Below are 18261 nucleotides of genomic sequence, written 5' to 3'. Positions count from 1 at the left end.
TCTTTCACTTTCCGATTAATTCTTTCACTATTTGGGATAAGATTGTAGATAACTGTAGAATTAAATGAACTTACCTAATTTTTGTTCATCTACTGCCAGTTATATGAAAGTAATATTCATCTTCCTTTGTTTCATATTTGTGTCATTCTGTTAAAGTATTGTTTCTGAATTTGATTTAACTGTGTGGCACACCTCAATGCAGTGTTTGATTCAGGATTTACTTTAGTACTTTGAGCAAGAAATGCAAAGCCAATTTCTGATACGATGTCTTTGCTGGTGTAAAACAGTCTCAAAGGTACAAACCAGCTGGCTAACATTCCTGATTCTCTTCAGTCCGCAAGTAATTTGTGGGTACTGCTATCAAAATTGTTGCATTATGTATCATATCAGGTGTTAGGTGGAGCTGTTTAAATTGTCCCTTTTTTTTGTCCTTAATCATTTTCATATCCTATTTCCAAGGAAGAGTTATATTCATTTTTCATGGTTAACAGTGAATTTGAACTGTCTTAGCACTGTTGCCCTGTGCATCGCCTCATTGCTCACTGTAACTCACTCCAAAGGTTCATCTTGCTTTTAGGTTGGGATTTCTTTTTGTCTCTCAGGCTGTCCCATTCCTAATCACCTTAGTAGCCTATGAAGGCAGAATATATTGGAAGAAAAAATAGGAGGTTTTGAAGGGAAGTTGATGCCAGAGAGGGAAGTAGAAAGGCCAGATTGGAGGAAAACGAAGGTTTGTGGGAAGAGATAGTATTTTGTCTTGTTTATGTTTTTAAAACATTAGTATTAAAATATTACAGGCAAGTATGAAAATCAATTTTTTTAATAAGTTCCTTTTTAAAAAAAAAAAAAATCTGAGAAACCTGGTCAGAAAAGTTAAATACTTGTGGGTTTGGTTTTTTGTTGTTGTTGTTGTTGTTTTTAAAGGGCATTTTTCTATTCTACTTAATGCTACAATCAGATTTTAAAAAATAATGCTGTATGATGTGACTTGAAAGTGCTTTAAGTATATTTAGAAGTGGAAACTTCCAGGTGCAATTATTAATGATGCTTCATTTTGGAAAGAGAAAATAGTTGTAAGCCTGAAGATGATAAATATTTTTATCAAAAAGCTGGGAGCAACTGTGAAACTACTCATGAGGAGTTCTGTATGTGACATTTGGATAGTATGGCAGATCATTTGTAAAGAGGACAGAATACTCGTAGAACTTGATCTGCATTGCTTTATAATTTGGGGTTTTTCAAGTGCATTTTAGGATGGTTAGGTGGTTCTTGTATCAGGGACGAATATTGCAAGCCACACCTAAAATTTCTAAATTCCTAGAAAACTGATTCTGACAAAAACTTACTAGATAAATGCTTAATACAATGACAAACTGGTAAAAAAAAAAAAGAGATAGATAGATATATATCTATATCTATGACCCCTACCATTACTTCTGTCAGTTTAAAATGAAGAGGGGGGGGATTGTTGTTCATGAGACTAATACTTGAATATAATATCCATTTCTGGTTTTCAGAAGGGTCTTGAAATACTAACAAGTGCAGAAGAGATATAGTAGGTATCAGTAACAGATGGAGGAAATATCTTACAGTGATAGGCTTAGATCAATTTCTTCACTTCATTAAAAAAAATTGCCATCAAAGTAACAAGAGCCAAATCTGTAAGATCTAGGACATGCTGTTCTCAGCAGTGAGGGTGGTTAGCTGTTGGCACAAACTGCCGGGAGGATGCTGAATTCCTTACCTTCATCCTTTCCAATTAGGATTAGATGTCTTTTTAAAGAGTGTGTTTTAATCAAATGCAAGTTAATGGGTTTATAGACGGCAAGTGGGGAAGTTGTGTAGTCAGTGTTACCAACGAGTTCCATTAGTTATGTCTGTGTTTGAAAACCTCTGAAAACAGGCAAGAGGATGGAATAAAAAGGACGTGCACAGTCACATTAGTATAGTTTTCCTGCTGTTATAACATCTATTTAATGTTAGAATTAAATCATTCTCTTGGAGGAGGGTCAGAGGGAAAAAAAAAAAAACCTGTCAGGAATAATACTGATCATTTGAGTTACCTTAAAATAAAGGCATCCATTACAAGTAAGTGTACGTAGATTGCAACTCTTGTTGACTCCTGTCTCTGACTTCTGTCAATCAGCGCTTCCACTTCTCAGTAAGTTTACTTGAATACAGCCGCTACTTTAAAAGGTTCTCTGATTGCTTTGTGAAAGATGGTAAATTGCATGTGTGAGAGTGGTCCTTGTTAATGTGTCCATGTGGTCCAAGGTTGAGGGGACCAGGCTGCTTTCTGCCGCAGCCATGTGTGAGCTGTGATTTGAGAGTCCAGCCTGGCCAGGAGTGGCTCTGGAGCCCCACATCACATCCCTTTTCCCCGGAGGAGAGGTGTGGCCTTATGTTGCCCTGTTCATTGAGAACGGCACTACTTGATGTGTGCACGAAAATAACTGGCATTGATCCAGGGAAGAAAGGATGACAACTTCCCCTGGGACTGAAGGCTGTGACTCTTTCTATACTGCTATTTCAGCCTGTACTGATGATCACATGGTGGTATAGAAGTGATCTCTTAAATCGTCAAGCTCATTCACTTGATGTGACATATAACCTGTGTTTTATAATCGCTTCTGTAATTTTTTTTTCCTCATTTGAGAAGATGCCACTGACATAAATGAGGCATGTCTCTTTTCTCTGTGTCTCCTGGCTTTCTTCACGTTTGCATATCTATAAAGTGGTACTGCATTGGAGGAGAGATTAAAATCCCTCCTTAATCACACTTCTTGCCACCTGTTGATGCACTTACTTCTCACAGCAATTACAGTTCCATTATTAAGCTCATGGTGTGGAAAATTATAAAGGTGATTCTACTACTTCTAAAGGGAAATAAGAATCACCTGTTTCTAAAGGGAGCATCAATGAGTACTGAAGGGATTTATATCAGGTCAGCAAGGAAAATCTTCACTAAAGAAGGAAGAATGGAGTCCGAGTGAAACACCTCACAGACACCAGCTAATTACCACGGAGTTCCCATTATTTATTGCACTAACCCAGACAGAACTCACATTGCACTTTCATTAAACTTATTTTCCATGTGCCCTTAAGAAACAAAGATTTGACCAAGGTAAGAGAGTCTGTCCCAGAGCAGAGAACTGAATATAGTCCCAATCCTAAATAAACATTACTGCATATTTCTCTCTGGACATCCAAAACCACAGGATTTTGTGGTGGACTTCAGATAGACAACTGCTTAAAAATAACAAGATGCAAAATGCAGCTTGTGAGGAGCAAAAGATAACAAATTGTTTGGTAGGTAATAAAAGGAAGATTAATATTAAAGGAAGATAATCTGATGCCAAAAAAGGTAGAGAGATTTAGTAGTTGTGGGATGGGGTTTTGGTTTTTGGGTTTTCTTGGTTTTTTTTCAGTCAGAACATTTGAACAGTATTTGAAAATCATGGCTTAATCACCAGCCACAGCAGTGTGAGAATTTGGTCTAGTATAGTGAAAAAGCAGGTCAGTCTGTCAAACCAAGTCAAATGTTTTAGGTCCTCTGAACCCGGATTATACTCACTGTAGTCAGATTGGGAAAAGTATCTGAAACAATGCAAGTCGTTATTAGCAGTTACATTTCAAACAGGAAGGAAAAGGAAGATGCAGAAAACTGAAGGCCAGTCAACCCAAAACTCTTGGCAAAAAAATTCAGTCTATAGATGCATGCATATAAATAAATAAAATGTAGATAATTAAAAGAGGAGGGGTAGCACTTGTCAGTACCACAGCTGGATGTCAAACCAAACTCAAAGCTTTTACAGTGGTTCACCATGAGTGGGAGGGCTGGTCAATGGGTGGGTAGTAGAGACTGAGTTTTAAATAACATGAGGACAAAGTCTAACTCACTTCTTTCATTTGTATTAGTGAAAAACAAGATGCTAGATAGATTTTGTGGAACTGATGGTATGTCATATATAAAGAATATTAGATGCCAGATGGTGCAGTTCTGTCTGGTTTTCAAAGTTAAAAAAAATAAAGTAAACACTTCTAGTGTTTACTTTGGTAAAATAGTGATGTGTTTTATCAAAGCGAATTTTCTTGGTAAGCTACTGTCTTCACTAATGTTGTGACTCTCAGATATTTCTAGATGCTTAAACTCGGACAAGGTTGCCAGCAGTTTGGAGGACAAGGTTAGAATTAAATATTTTTCTCAAAGAATGGAAGAAATGGTTAGACCTGTTGTAACGCCAAACCACAGCCTTGTGTTACAGGTTGGGCGATTCTTTTTTCCTGCAATTTTTAACTTCTCTCATGCACTAGAGGCTTATCACAGATGTACTGGCAAAGAATGATGGCCTATCCAGTACCTTTTAGTGGTGCTGAGATTGTTTCAGATGCTTGTGTCCTGGTAACATGCCTAGGGCTAAACTGATCACAACATCTATTTTCTCTTGTGATAGACTGACAGAGACTACTGGGATTTAAACGCATTCCTCCGTTATGAACAACGTGGCTTGCTTCCAAGAATTGCTTGGCAATTTTATCAAGAAAATCTATCACTGTTTGGGGGTTTTGGAGCACAGCCACAGCCCTCAGTGGCCACGGCTCCTCCCTTGGCTGTCCTAGTGGTTTTCTGTGGTAGGGCTGTAACCTACTGTGGGATGTTAATAAGTAGCACTGCTTAATTGCCAGAAGGGAGATATAAACAAAAGGGGGATAGCCTAGAGGAAAGCCACAGAAACAAAAAAACACGAAAAGCATGACCTGATGAAGAAAAATTAAAATTGAGAGAAATGTGTGCATTTTATCTGTAAGAGAGGATTGAGGAAGGGACACCCAGGATGAGTCCTCTTAGCAACAAATGTGCACATTGGAGGAAGGTAAAAAACAGTAGGACATACACCTTAAAGATGGGAAAAGTAAACTTGGGAAACTTCCTTGCTATTTGTTTGCTGTTTCTGTCTAACCTGTATTACTCTTGCTGTGATTTGAGCTTAGTAACGGTAGTTAAAACCATGGAATTGTTTAATAGGCAGGTTGCAGTTTCTTCATTAGCAGTGGTTTTAAAGAAAAGATTAAGCCGGAGATGTATTAGATAGAGCGGATTCTATTGGGGGATCTTTCCCTGCTCTTTTCCATGATACGGTGACTTGGAAATAAGTCTTCTGTCTCTGTGGGGAACACCTCATGGTCTTGTGTGCTCTGTGTAAAAAAGACTTGTATATCAACCTACACAAGAGCTGTCTTCTGAACCTGCCTAAAGATTACTGGATTGGGATCTGCTGCTGAGGTGGACAGAAAATTTTAAGACTGTTGTTGAAAGTCAGCACTGTATATAGATTGTGACAGCTGAATATAAAAGTGGTTTCTAATGTGATGATATGGACTTTCTCTGCCAGAAACTTTACTGTAAAAATCTGATTATTTCCATTTTGTTTTAAAGGTGAACTTCTGAGTTTGATTTTCTTCAGCGTCTTGAGAGTCTTTTAATATCTTTTACAGACCTCAGGTGTCACAAAATAATGTTTCTCTCCTGTAAGCTGTGCATGTATGTATAAATAATTGTATAAATGCATGCATAAATAATTGCATTGATTTACAAATAATAGTTGCAGGTTTGTTTTAATTCTGATATCTCTGTTTCTGGATGACATTTTTAGAAGATGCAGGACCAAAGGACTTTCAGAATGGTCCTGCAGTTGTGTTAATAGGGAATACACTGCACTAAGCAGTACAACCTGAAGAGTAAGAACTGAAATACTTTCTTTTTTCTACCTAGCTTTTTATATATTTGCAAGGAAACAAAAGCATACAGTGTGTTGTCCTTTAACATCGTTATGGGCTAATTCCAGTGAAACCCATCCTTCAACCCCCTTCAGTGCAGCTTCTGAAAAACGGAAAGCTTTTCTGTATTTTGTTTATACGGACACAGGACTCAAGTTTATCAGTTTCCTTCCCTTTCATTTAATTGAAAGTTCACAGCACTTACCCCAGTTCCTTCCAAGAGTCTGGTGCAAATCCTTCTGTGCGCTGAAGGAACGTCTGCAATCATGAACATTTTAATCCTTTAAACAACAGAAAATTGTTTTGAATCTCGCTTCCGCTTTGAGAGGGCTGGAATTTCTGATACTAGAAAAGAAAGTGCCCAAAGAAATGCCTACAGACAGCCAATGCCTGAAGCATCTCATGCACGCGGCATAACCATATGCAGAACTGCTGCCTCATAAGGGATGGATTGCCAAACTTGCATGTGTTTCTGAGCTGTTCCTTGACTCTAATCAAAGAAAACCACAAGTATGGGGAAAGTACAGAAATCTCAATAACAGAAGTTTTATTTTGGGCTAGTCCAGCCAATAGAACTGTATTTAATTAGATTTAAAAGTACAAGACAAAATACCTTAGAAAACCCATTTGATAAAACAGATTGTGTCTGTTTAGTGGTTCAGATTGGTGATAAAGGTCTTAAGAAATAAGCATGGGTTATGTCTGTGTACTGTGAGTCTGTGTCGTTCGCTGCGATGCCGACTTTTAGGGCTCCTGCGCCCAGAACAAAAAACTGTGGCTGAGATCTGTAGAGCTAAATTTGTGCCAGAATTGTTTCTCATTCAACTCTGTGGCAGGAACCTTAATGCCAAATCAAGTCCAGTCTCTTAGTCATGCTTAACTTTATGTAGGAGCAGAGATGTGATATCATCTGTCCTTCTACAGCCAGTATAAACTCTGTATTGTTCTGGGTACCGTCCTCTCTGTCCTGGCTCCCTTCACAGGTGGGCAGTTGTACGTCTGTGCTTGGTCTGGATCGGTCTTGTATTACTGGGTTATCTGATAGCTGGCAGCACCTAATTCATGTTCACGAATCCAGGGCCTGGGTGTCTGTCTTATGCCCATAGTTTCATTGCGGTAATCTCTGTCAGAAAAAAGATTTGGGGTTTTGGATATGGTTAAGCACTTTGTGCTATGAAGTTCAGTCAATTTAAATTACTTTGTCACGCAGCGAAGCTTTGGTACTTGAAGCATTCTACCTGTAGTATTCTCTGTATTACCAGAATAATGAAGTAATGGTTACTGGCCTTTAGGAAAAGATGCATTTATTTAATGTTAGCTTTATGTTCTTTCACTCCTTTGTGGCTGGCCATATGTAGTTCAGTAAGGCAATAAAATTAGCACTTTTTTTCTTTTTTTTTTTTAAAAAAAAAGAGAACTGAGAGAATCTTCCAGCATATCATGGTGGAAGAAATGTATCATTACAATTCCACAGCATGGTGCTCACTCTTTCATTAGGCTTCCACTTTACGACTATCTAAAGCTAGAGTTCTTCACTTAGTGCTTGTTTTGGCTTGACTGAGTCTTAAGACTGCAGTCTTACATATGGTTCTAACAAAAGTAATCCTTGTCTCATAACTGGATGTATAGGCTTAGGTCAATAGTTTCGTATGAATGTATATGCTACCATAAATCTGGATGGTAAAAATACATGTATAGTGAAATTCTACGGTGGTTTTCATTGTAGGAATAAAACGTACCGTTTCTTTTCAGGATTTACAGTTCCTTGTTTGGTCTTGTTTGGACATTTTAAAAATGAATGATAATTCATGGAAGATGATGTTTCTATTTCTAACTAGGCAGGAATTCAGATCTACTGTTTGGGGCGGGGGGAAATCAGTAAAAAATCTGGAAAGCTGCAATCAAAACAGTGAAGTCAGAAGCAAATGGATTAAAGGCCTTTTGAGTTGTGTTGGCACTTTTTCCTTTTTGAGAAGGTTTTTAGACTAACAGCTTGAGCTACATAAACTTGAAATATGTCTCAAGTGTTTGTTTATGTGAATTGCTTTCTAATGAGGTCATAGCTGTTTTCCCGGACACAGTGGTATTTCCTCCTCTTACTCTTTTTTTTTTTTTTTTTTTTTTTTAAATGCTGCTTTCTACATTATGCCTTGAAGACAGAACAGGCATATAAAAATCAAACATTGCTCAGGATACTTCCAAGTTTCAACTCTAATGCTTTACAATCATATTAAATGACTTAAGGCTGGAGCTCAATATAAGCATATGTGGAAAGAAATACTAGAGTCCCTGAAATGCTTTAGCGTTTTAAAGAAAACCTGTATCATTGTCAAGAGCAACTCAGATGAAAAGTTTTTAGCCCCTAAAAGTAAGAGGATTGGGATGGGTGGAAAGGAATCTGCAAATCCTGATTTTTTTATTTAAATGTTTTTCATCTCCCATGCGCGATTGAGCACTAACCAAAAAAGAAAAATCACCTGACTGCAAAGTGGGCACAGTTTTGAGCCCTGTGTGGCTAGGCATTACACATGTGAGTAAATAAATAGTCTTTTCCATGTATCCTACAGAAATCGGCAACATAGGCAATTGTCCTTTCTTTCCTTTGCTATGTTTAGTTCAGATGTAATGAAATGTGATGAGTTTATCTACAGTTTGGTAATGTTTTTAATTTTGACTTTGTTGCTGACATAAATAGCTTCCTGTTTGCAGAGCCTTTGGCTTTTAAGACTGCTAGATTGGTAGCTTCTGAAAAAATATATCTATTTACTAGATGCTCTTTTACTTTAGGTAGCTGTTTTCCGGTATCTTGGGTTAGTGTCATAGAAGACCAAAAAGTTTATTCTGAAGCGGCGAAGAGGGAGGAGGCTTAAGTCACTGAGTAATGTAACGATGAAACTGTGAAGTCGTGATTTCCTAATGACTACTGTGGTGTATTATAGTTGAACGTAAATTTGGAGTGTTTCTTCTGTATCGTTTTGAGTCATGATTCAGCCCTGGGCTGTGGAGCTGCACAGTGTTGTGTGTGTGTCAGCCTGGTTGAACAGATTATGCTCTGCTGGCAGTAGGTGGTGGAGGGAAGATCATATGTGTGCAGTAATTGCAAGGTCAAAAGTCCTAAGGAGACCTTATGATGTATTCATGATATTTATATGATAAAAGGTGGTTAAAACTTTTTTTTAAAAAACGCTAACGAAGTCAATAGGCAATGTCCTTCCCAAAATACTTCGGAATTTTCAGAGGCTTTTAGTTTCCCATGAAGCTTGGATTTAATCATATGTTAGGGCTCTTCTGTAGATGGAGGCATAAAAGAAATAGTCTTGCGTTTTTGAAACACTAAAGTGATCACATAAATATTTACTACAATTGAGGTTATTTTCTGTGGGGAGTATAGATGTGAGCTGACAAGTACAGCTCCAGGCTGCCTGAACTGAGAACAATTCAGTTCTGCATAACAGATCATGCAGTCACAAAATATGTTTGGTTTTTTTTTTTTTTTATTTAAAACATACCCCTATGGATTGAGCAGCTTTAGTGCAATTTATCCACCTGTGTACTGAGTCCTGCAGAAAGGAAGATTAGGCTTAAGAAGTATCAGAAACTCTCTTAAAACAGAAGAATCTATTGCTTCATGTGCTAAAATTTGAAGTAGCTTCTGGCTCATGCAGAATGAGAAATATTTAACACCTATGAAGAAATAACAGTGCCTTAACCTTCCTTCAGTATTTTAATTTTTAACATGGATACTTTTAATTGTAAATAATTGCTCTGAAAGTTATTTTGAATAGCATTTTATTTTCTTCCATTGTTGAAACAGACAATAAAATATACCATGTTCTTTTAAAAAATCATATTTGAGTTTAAAAAATGAAAGAAGAATCAGCTGTCTCTTTATATCTGTTTTTGTCAGTAGCAACATGAGTTTAAATATTTCCCATTTATCAATATCTGTAAAATAAATTATTCTTTCCTCCTCCTTCTTTCAGAAGTGAAGCCAACTTGCATATTTAACAGCATGGAATATTATGATGGAGACATATTTCGAATGGATGCCTGTCGTTTCTGTCGATGCCAAGGTGGAGTCTCTATCTGTTTCTCTGCCCAGTGTGGTGAGCTACACTGCGACAGGTACTATGTGCCAGAAGGAGAGTGCTGCCCAGTGTGTGAAGGTACAGTATCTTTTTAATCATAGAATCGTTTAGGTTGGAAAAGACCTTTAAGATCATCCCTATTTGCTTATTAATTCTGTTGCTTTTTTAATTTGCTCTTTCAATACAAATAAGCAAACAAGTGCTTTATTTTGTTCTTCTAAAGTTTGCAGATTCCTCCTTAATTCAGTGTATTTCTACATTTTTGCTGTGTCTGAGCGTGCTGTCTTTTTTTTTGCAGTGCTTCTCTGATGTTGACACTCTGCCCTTTTTATGTAGAGCTGTTTGGGTTTCCTTTCCCTTCTGCATTGGAACTTCCTCAGACATGGTCAAGTGTGCAGTACTTCTTGGGGGGCCTTCTTCCCAAAGGATGTAGGAAACTGTTCCTAATTTCTGCACCAGGTATTTAGACAGGCTTCTCCAAAGCAGCAGTGGTGGCCCTAAGACACATTTCCATTGCTTTGCAGCCTGCTTCTTCCAGTCTTGTTCATTTCAGCTAGAGAGCAATGCATACACCTTCTCTTCTCTACAATTATGGCAATGAAACAGGGCACTAATCTGATTTCAATGTTTTTCTCTTCCTCCTTTGCCCTATTCGACAGCCTTCTCCTCTGGTTGCTAGGCCTGCAGTCATCCTAAAAAGGATTCTGTGGGAAATTTCATGTTGACCCTCTTGCTTATGCTAGAAAATATTTGACTCATCTTCTGCCAGAATACAAGCAAGATTCCAGCAGAAGGGAGATGGGACTCGTGCTCTGCTCTTGGGTCTTGCCCCAGTGGGGGTCAGGTTATGGCCACAACATAGACAAAGGCCTGTGAAGCGCTCCTGGTCCCTGTTTAAATGTGAATTTAGGAATGACTTCCCAGTATGCAAAATAAGCTGGAAATCTCAAATCTCCTCCTAAGAGGATAGGAATCTAATTATTAATGTCACTTTCAGACACTTTGTAGTGTACTTAATTTCAGTATTCCTGTAGTTCCTTGCAGGAGCAAATAAGCCAAATGGTCCATTATAGTTGTGCTTTATTCCAAACAGAGAATTATGAAAGTAAAGAGCCTCGTAAAAATGAGTCTGAAAGAGGCAGCTATAAGAGTTGGACCTTGTCAGTCAGCACAGGATCTAGTGAAGGATACTGTTTTGGTGGCTTGTTTTGTTATAAACTACTGAAAACTTCTTCAGAGATTTAAAAAAAAAAACAAAATCTGGATGATGAAATACCAGGGTGGGTAAGGTAGGAAGTCAGGAGTCATTCTTTAAAGAGTATTTGTATTTTTATGTATTTTAGTGTATCGGTTCATATCAGATAGGTTGATACATGGTGTTCACATGCAGAGAAGTTGACATACAAATGCTGTAGGCTTAAGTATTCTAAAGAGATACCAGTCCATGTTTTCCCTGTGTTTAAAATCTGGTCTAGAAATTCATTATTGACTATAGTTGGAGACAGGATGCTAGACTTCTTGGTCTTTCCTAGTAGAGTTGTGCCTATGCTATTAAGAGCCTTCAAACTGTGGGGAGAAAAAAAAGATTCAGTGCTATACCATCATTTAATGACAGATTGAAAAAGTGAAATGACAGATTGAAAAAAAAAAAAATGACAGACAGAAAAGGCATGTCTGATGAGGTGAAACCCTTCCTGAGGAAGTGCAGACCCACTCCTGAAGAAATTGCTATATTTGAAATCTGTTGGGTTTTTTCCTATAATTACTATTCTTTCACGTATGTGAATATTCTGAGATTTGGCATTATGAAATCATTCTGAGAATGTATATAGATACATAAGCAATGTATCTATATATCTGCTATATCTGGGCTCTCTATAGCAGCTCTGTCATACTCAGATGTGGATGCTGATTTTCCACATTGGACTTAGAGTTCTAGATATGTCCTTCATCCTCTTTGGTGATTTAAATACTCAACTGTCTTATGATTTAGCAATAAATTATTCTGCCATATCATCATATAGTGTTAAAATTTGATTTTTCCATTTTTGCAACCTTTGAATCAGACTACCAAGAAAACCTGTTAATGTTTCATTTTGGGTTTGATGAGTTTGCATGTATTAGGCCTGCAATGCAAATGTATTCTTAAGACAGGTCCTTAGTAGATAGAATAAAATGGGGTCCTTAGTAGATAGAATAAAATGGATAATGACTTATAATTATTGAGTACAATCTTCTTCAAGCAATGGCTGTGATTTAATTTCTGCTCGGCTGACTGAGATGCCAAGTTGCAGGGTCTTTTATCAAATCATCTGGTGCTGTTTGACTTGCTTGTTTTTTGTTGTGTGCTTTTCTGATAGGGCTTGTAGCACTAAATCAAGCCAGCAGGTCAAGGGCGGTGATTCTGCCCCTCTGCTCCGCTGTGGTGAGACCCCGCCTGGAGTAGTGTGTCGAGCTCTGGAGCCCTCAGCACAAGAAAGACATGGACCTGTTGGATCGGGTCCAGAAGAGGGCCACAAAAATGTTCAAAGGGGTGGAGCACCTCTCCTATGAGGAAAGGCTGAGAGAGTTGGGTTTTTTCAGCCTGGAAAAGAGAAGGCTGCGAGGAGACCTTATTGCGGCCTTTCAGTACTTAAAGGGAGCTTATAAGAAAGATGGGGACAAACTTTTTAGCAGGGCCTGTTGCGATAGGACCAAGACATAATGGTTTTAAACTAAAGAAAAGGTAAATTTAGACTGGCTGTAAGGAAGGAATTTTTTACAGTGAGGATGGTGAAACACTGGCACAGGTTGCCCAGAGAGGTGGTAGATGCCCCATCCCTGGCAACATTGAAGGTCAGGTTGGACAGGGCTGAGCAACCTGATCTAGTTGAAGTTGTCCCTGCTCATTGCAGGGGGGTTGGACTAGATGACCTCTGAAGGTCCCTTCCAACCCAAAGCATTCTATGATTCTGTGATCAAGGAAGTCTGATTTCTCACTTCTGAAAGATTGGATAGTAAGATATATGTTGTTTATTTTCCTGGTTCTTTTAAATATTTAAAAAGAAGAAAGAAAGCGCTGATTGCTTTCTTAATAACTTGGGTTATGTTAAGTGACACTTAAATTGACAAGGTAAGTCTTTTAAATGGGCATGATGTATACTTAACAGCCTGCCCATTCATGCTTTTCTAGTTGGTGAAGAGCTGGCATTTTTTTCTCCCTGTTCTCTTTCTATTTGATTATTTTATGACTGATCTTCAAGGTGATTAATTTTCTCCTATTGATGTTTTCTTGATGATAGAAATATAAAGAAATATAATGCTTTCTTCTTTTCTGCAATAATTTGAAATGGTAAACTACCTGTGCATTGTGTAGTACAGGCACAAGCCCTTCTTGCCTTAGCTCCAGGAAGAATTCTTTCTCAAAGTCCTGTAGGATTCCTCAGCATCAGGAAATGTAATTTGCTGGGCTCAATTTATAGCTTTAAATACTACTGACCTTTTAAGAGTACTGGGAACTTTGTGCTTTGACTCACATAAAAGACTACTGCAAATAACACGAGTCTTATGGCTTTTCTGTGCTTTCTCTGTATTTCTGTGTCAATCAGAATCCTATACATGAGTTGAATGATTAAAATTAACTTCATTTGTTTGTCTCTGATTTCTTTTTGGCTAGGTCAAAATAGTTAATTACAGATGCAAGGTAATCCTAAAACAAAAAAGATGCTAAGTTAAAAGATTCGGAAACATCTTAATTTTTAAATGTCTCATTTTCCCAAACACCTGGTTTCTATGTTGGCTTAACCCAGTTTGCTAAAATTGGGACTATCACCAAAATTCAGGATGGGAGTGAATGCGAGGTAGAGGTAGAAGTTGTGCACAGTTTTACTCCAAATCTTCAGGGTTTGATAGTGTCATAAACTTGACACAATGGCTTATAATAAGACAACAGCTATTAGCACTGCTACTGGTTTTATCTGTACTTAACATGGATTCATGGATTGCGTTCCTTCCAAAGGGGATTGATGAAACTTCAGAGTCGTGTTTTTTTGGGTTTTTTTTTTTTTCCCCCTTTAGATAGGACATCTCTTTTCTCCCAAATCCTTCAAGCCTAACACTTTCTGAAAATTGACTTGTGGGTAAATGACTTGTGCTTATTTGATGTCTGCTATCCGGTGTCTGCTAAAAATGATTCTTTTAGTTGTGTTTATTCTTTTTAATATATGGAATTTGCTTTAATATATAACTTGTATTATTGTTTGCTTTGAAAACTTGACGTGATTACTGTACATTCTCAGATATTTAATTTTGGAGTGTAACAGTTATCTTTTTATTAGCTGCCATGATAAGTTGCATACATTCACATAATGCGTATATTTTTACTATGAATGTCAGTGTCACTTATCGCATTTCTGAAGAGTAAAACATGTTCTTTATGAAGGGTAAAAGCCACTTTTATTTCAAGTCATGAATCAGCATATACATGTCGCATTATTTATTTGCATGAAACCTGAGGAGAAATCTTACATAAAGTATATCCTCCAAAATTCCGTTATGTAAATACCTGAGTCTTAATTTGATTGCTGGCAGGTAAATGGACCTTGTAGCTTTTAAGGGTAAAAAGTTCCAACTGAAATAAAATTGAAAACTGAGCTAGATAATCTGTCCAGGAAAACTAGTATATCTCCAAAACTGTGATGATATGTAGCTTAGGGCAGACTCCTTGTTCCAGCAGGAAATATGCCAGAGGTCTCATCTATAAAATAGCGGTGCGATGCTGGCAGGAGTAATTCCAGCAGTTCATTGAGGTGTTTTCAGTTCCCCTCAGAATTTGTTAAGTTGGTACAAAAACTGGATCAATAGATGCAAGATCCATTTTCTTTTGAAGAACAAAATCAGAAAATCCAAAAACTTAGCCTCTTGAAAAGCACAACCCAGCCATTTGTAGATATATTTTCCATACTAGGTCTGCTTGTTGCATACAAAATTTGAGTTGAAATAGTTAAAAATACTTGAATTTATGGATGTTCAGTATAATTTGACTTAACTTTTTGGACAGTAAATTTCAATATTGAAATATCTAAGTTGTTACCTATCTTATTTTGTCACTGTATACCACAGTGTGGTTCTTTTAGGCTTTGATAGTGGCTGCACTTAACCATTTCGAGATAATGTAAAATCATGGTATTGCAGTTATTCATATATAAAGTTTAGGCATAAAAGGGAGGATAAAACTTCTTGTTCTTTTGCAATTCCTCTCATTTCAGACCCAGTTTATCCAGTAAATAACCCTGCTGGCTGCTATGCCAATGGTCAGATCCAAGCTCATGGAGACCGCTGGCGAGAGGACGACTGTACTTTCTGCCAGTGCATCAACGGAGATCCACACTGTGTTGCAACAGCCTGCGGGCAGAGCTGCCTAAATCCCGTTAAAGTCCCTGGGGAGTGCTGCCCAGTTTGTGAAGGTAAGATTGGTATTTCCTCTATTATGCTTCAGTATGTCATGGCTGCTGCTTACCAGGTAATTCCTAGTTTACTTTAAAGTTTCGGAGGATTGAAGTAGCTGGTACAGCGTTGCCTGTCACCGAATAAATTAGTGAGGGCAGAAAAAATAAGCATGGTTTAACTACAACTGTATGTAGCAATACGCGATACCTTTTGGCCCAAAAGAATATAGTAAGAGATCATTTGAGATCAGCGTGGTTCACTAATTTTACTCTTAGTTTTGCCTAAAGCTTATTAATAAATGCAGAAGTTAGAAGATCAAAATGTTCATCGGGTGGTATTACTGATAATTGGATTATTCCTGGTTTCTTATTCATCAGTGTCATTTAGTTACAACTAAGAATCTCTTTGCACAATATAGTTTGATATTGGACATAATTGTTCTATGAATAAAACATCGTTATTTCAGTGAAACTTACAAAGGATGATGTTATCTGGGAGATAGATTGATTTTTAGAGTTTAAAATGCAGTTTTCATTACCTTGTGGAAATACATGTGTCTTGTATAACTGACTGAGTTTTTAACTACATGGTCAATGCTTGCCCAGCCTGGCAATGGAGATGTGAAGATTTGCAAACTGATATATTAAAAAAAAAAATTATATAGAATAATTTAAAAAAAAAAGTATGTACGTTCAGAATTGCTTTTTATGAGTAGTTGTTCATCATGAAAACCACCAGATTGCTAAGTTTAGAAATGACTAATCTAGACCTGTCTTCAGAGCCATCTTCACAGTGTACAAACGCTTGTGGGTGCTCAGTGAGCTACCACTTATGTTTTTCCTGTTCCATCTCTGATAGAATGAAATTAATTTTGTGTAACTGCATGTGTCTTGGGGCCCTTCTTGGGTTGCAGTATCCATCCAAGTTAACTGGGATACTTACTTTTTAGGATAAATCTGAGGAACATAAAGATTTCTTACAGGTGCTCTTTCATTCCAAAATTCACATCACAAGATATGAAGGTGTCTGATAGTGTATAAAAGCTGCTGGTGAATTGCAGAGTTGCTACTTGCACTGAGTTGATTTTCCGATGAGGAAGCAGGTTTTTTAACTGCTTTTAAACCCTAGTGATCCCCTCATGATGGATATCCCAGAGTATGTGCTGTCACCCCTCATTATTTAGCATGTAAGTGAGCAAGCTTGGGAAGGTAGTACAGAGGGAGGAGGGTTGGTGGAAGTATTTTCAATATGTTGAGGGTTTTTTTTCCTCCAATGAGAGAAGGATAGACAAATGTCTCCGTTTTCCTGGTCCAGATTGGAGAAAATGGATGAGAGATAATTGGATTAAATGCTTAATCTGTATGAGACTGAGATAATTATGATGAACTGTGGGAAGCAAACACAGGGTAGTGCGTAGGCTTCCATCGTTCATTACTAAAGGTTGCAACACAGCCAAGCTGGTGCTTCATTAACGTACCACACTAATGCCTCTATAGTGCTTTCAGGACACAAGTTAGCTCGTCTGGACTACGTTAGGTAATTCTGTGCTATAGCATGAAGTGGCTAGCAACTGCTTAAGTCCATGAAAGTTGGCTTGTTGTTGGGGGGGTGTTTAATTTTACTTATGATACAATTTATGTCAAATAGATCAAGAATGACACAGTAGCACCTTGGAGTCAATATTTAAATGAGATTCTTGTGTCATCTTCATTACATTTTCTCAGAAAATAATCTGACTTGTTATTTTGTTTGTCATGGTAGCTGTTGTATGATGTACGCTTATAGTCATCTGGTTTTCAGTGTGTCATCTGGAGGTGGGTAATACTGAATGGTCTTTTGAGTGATTTCCTAAATTTTAATATATAGTATCATATTTTCAACCATGCAAGTTATTCAGGAAAGGGATTCAAGGGCGAAAGCAGCGTAACTTAGTGATATGTTCAATAAATGGGCAAAATTAATGTAAACCTAGCAGGTGATTTTGAGATATCTTACTAGTGATTGTAAGGATAAACATACCTCTTTTTACACTTCTGTTGTGAATGGCTCCCGGTTCTCACTCATATCTCAACTTACGCTGTAAAATGCTTAATCCATAGAGAATATTACCATAGTGAAATAATGTTTTGTTTGTAGATCAGTTTAAAATGACTGTGTATAGTAATTCTGAAGTTGTATTATACGATCTCATCATGAATATACTTTACTTTTCTGCTCTTACATGTATTGTATGTTACGTTTCTTATGCTATAGGTCTTACTTTTTGCATGAATGACTTCACTTCTTTAGGACTAGTGCAGAATGTAGGAAACAATTACTTTTCTGCTAGAATCCTAATTATGCTTCAGCTCTAAAGCAGGAAGAAGACCGATGCCTGTTGAAAACTATTATTTTTGTCAATTTAGTTGCTGATAGACCAATTCAAGTCGATACTTCCATTTAAATATAGGCCTCACATTGAGAATAATAAGGCAGAGACTTTATATGCTTATCACTATTTTTTAAGTATGCATTTATTTCTGATTAGACTTCTGTTTACATGTAAAAAAGATCCAGCCTGCCAGCAGCCAGCTTCAATTGTGTGAACTTACTGTAAGCATGTTAGATATTAGCTCTTTAGTATGTGAAACAAAATATTTAGTCAAAGATGTTTCTATCATTTATTTTGGTTTGAATGTTGAAGAATAGAGTGGTTTGTAGGACTTGTAGGACATGAAACTGATGGACAAATTCTAATCAAAGCTGCGTGTGGATCTGGCCTGGCTGCAGCTCATCCAGACTAATTGGTTATTAGTAATAGTCACTTCTGACTTCCCCTGCTCTGTCTTCCATGTAAATGCTGCTGCACCTACAATTCTGCCAGTTCAGGTGTTTCCTGGCTGGTTTATAATCAGTTTCAATGAAAGGAAATATCTGTTCCCGTAGAACAGATATTATTTATATTGTATATAAATTATTTATATTTTAT

At 37.3% G+C, this 18261-nt stretch overlaps 1 protein-coding gene across 1 annotated transcript in view; it reads left to right on the top strand.

The window, feature by feature from the left end:
- The window catches only part of CRIM1 (cysteine rich transmembrane BMP regulator 1), a 187729-nt gene that overhangs the window by 115082 nt on the left and 54386 nt on the right, over positions 1-18261 (top strand). Inside the window, exons 6-7 of the mRNA XM_075708174.1 lie at positions 9762-9944; positions 15113-15310. Of these exons, the coding sequence (XP_075564289.1) occupies positions 9762-9944; positions 15113-15310 (381 nt within the window). The remainder of the gene's footprint in view (positions 1-9761; positions 9945-15112; positions 15311-18261) is intronic.

Source organism: Pelecanus crispus, chromosome 3 (genome assembly GCF_030463565.1).
Source record: "Pelecanus crispus isolate bPelCri1 chromosome 3, bPelCri1.pri, whole genome shotgun sequence".
NCBI classification, from domain to species: domain Eukaryota; kingdom Metazoa; phylum Chordata; class Aves; order Pelecaniformes; family Pelecanidae; genus Pelecanus; species Pelecanus crispus.
The sequence above is the reverse complement of the archived record's forward strand: the minus strand, read 5'-3'. Positions and strand labels throughout refer to the sequence as shown.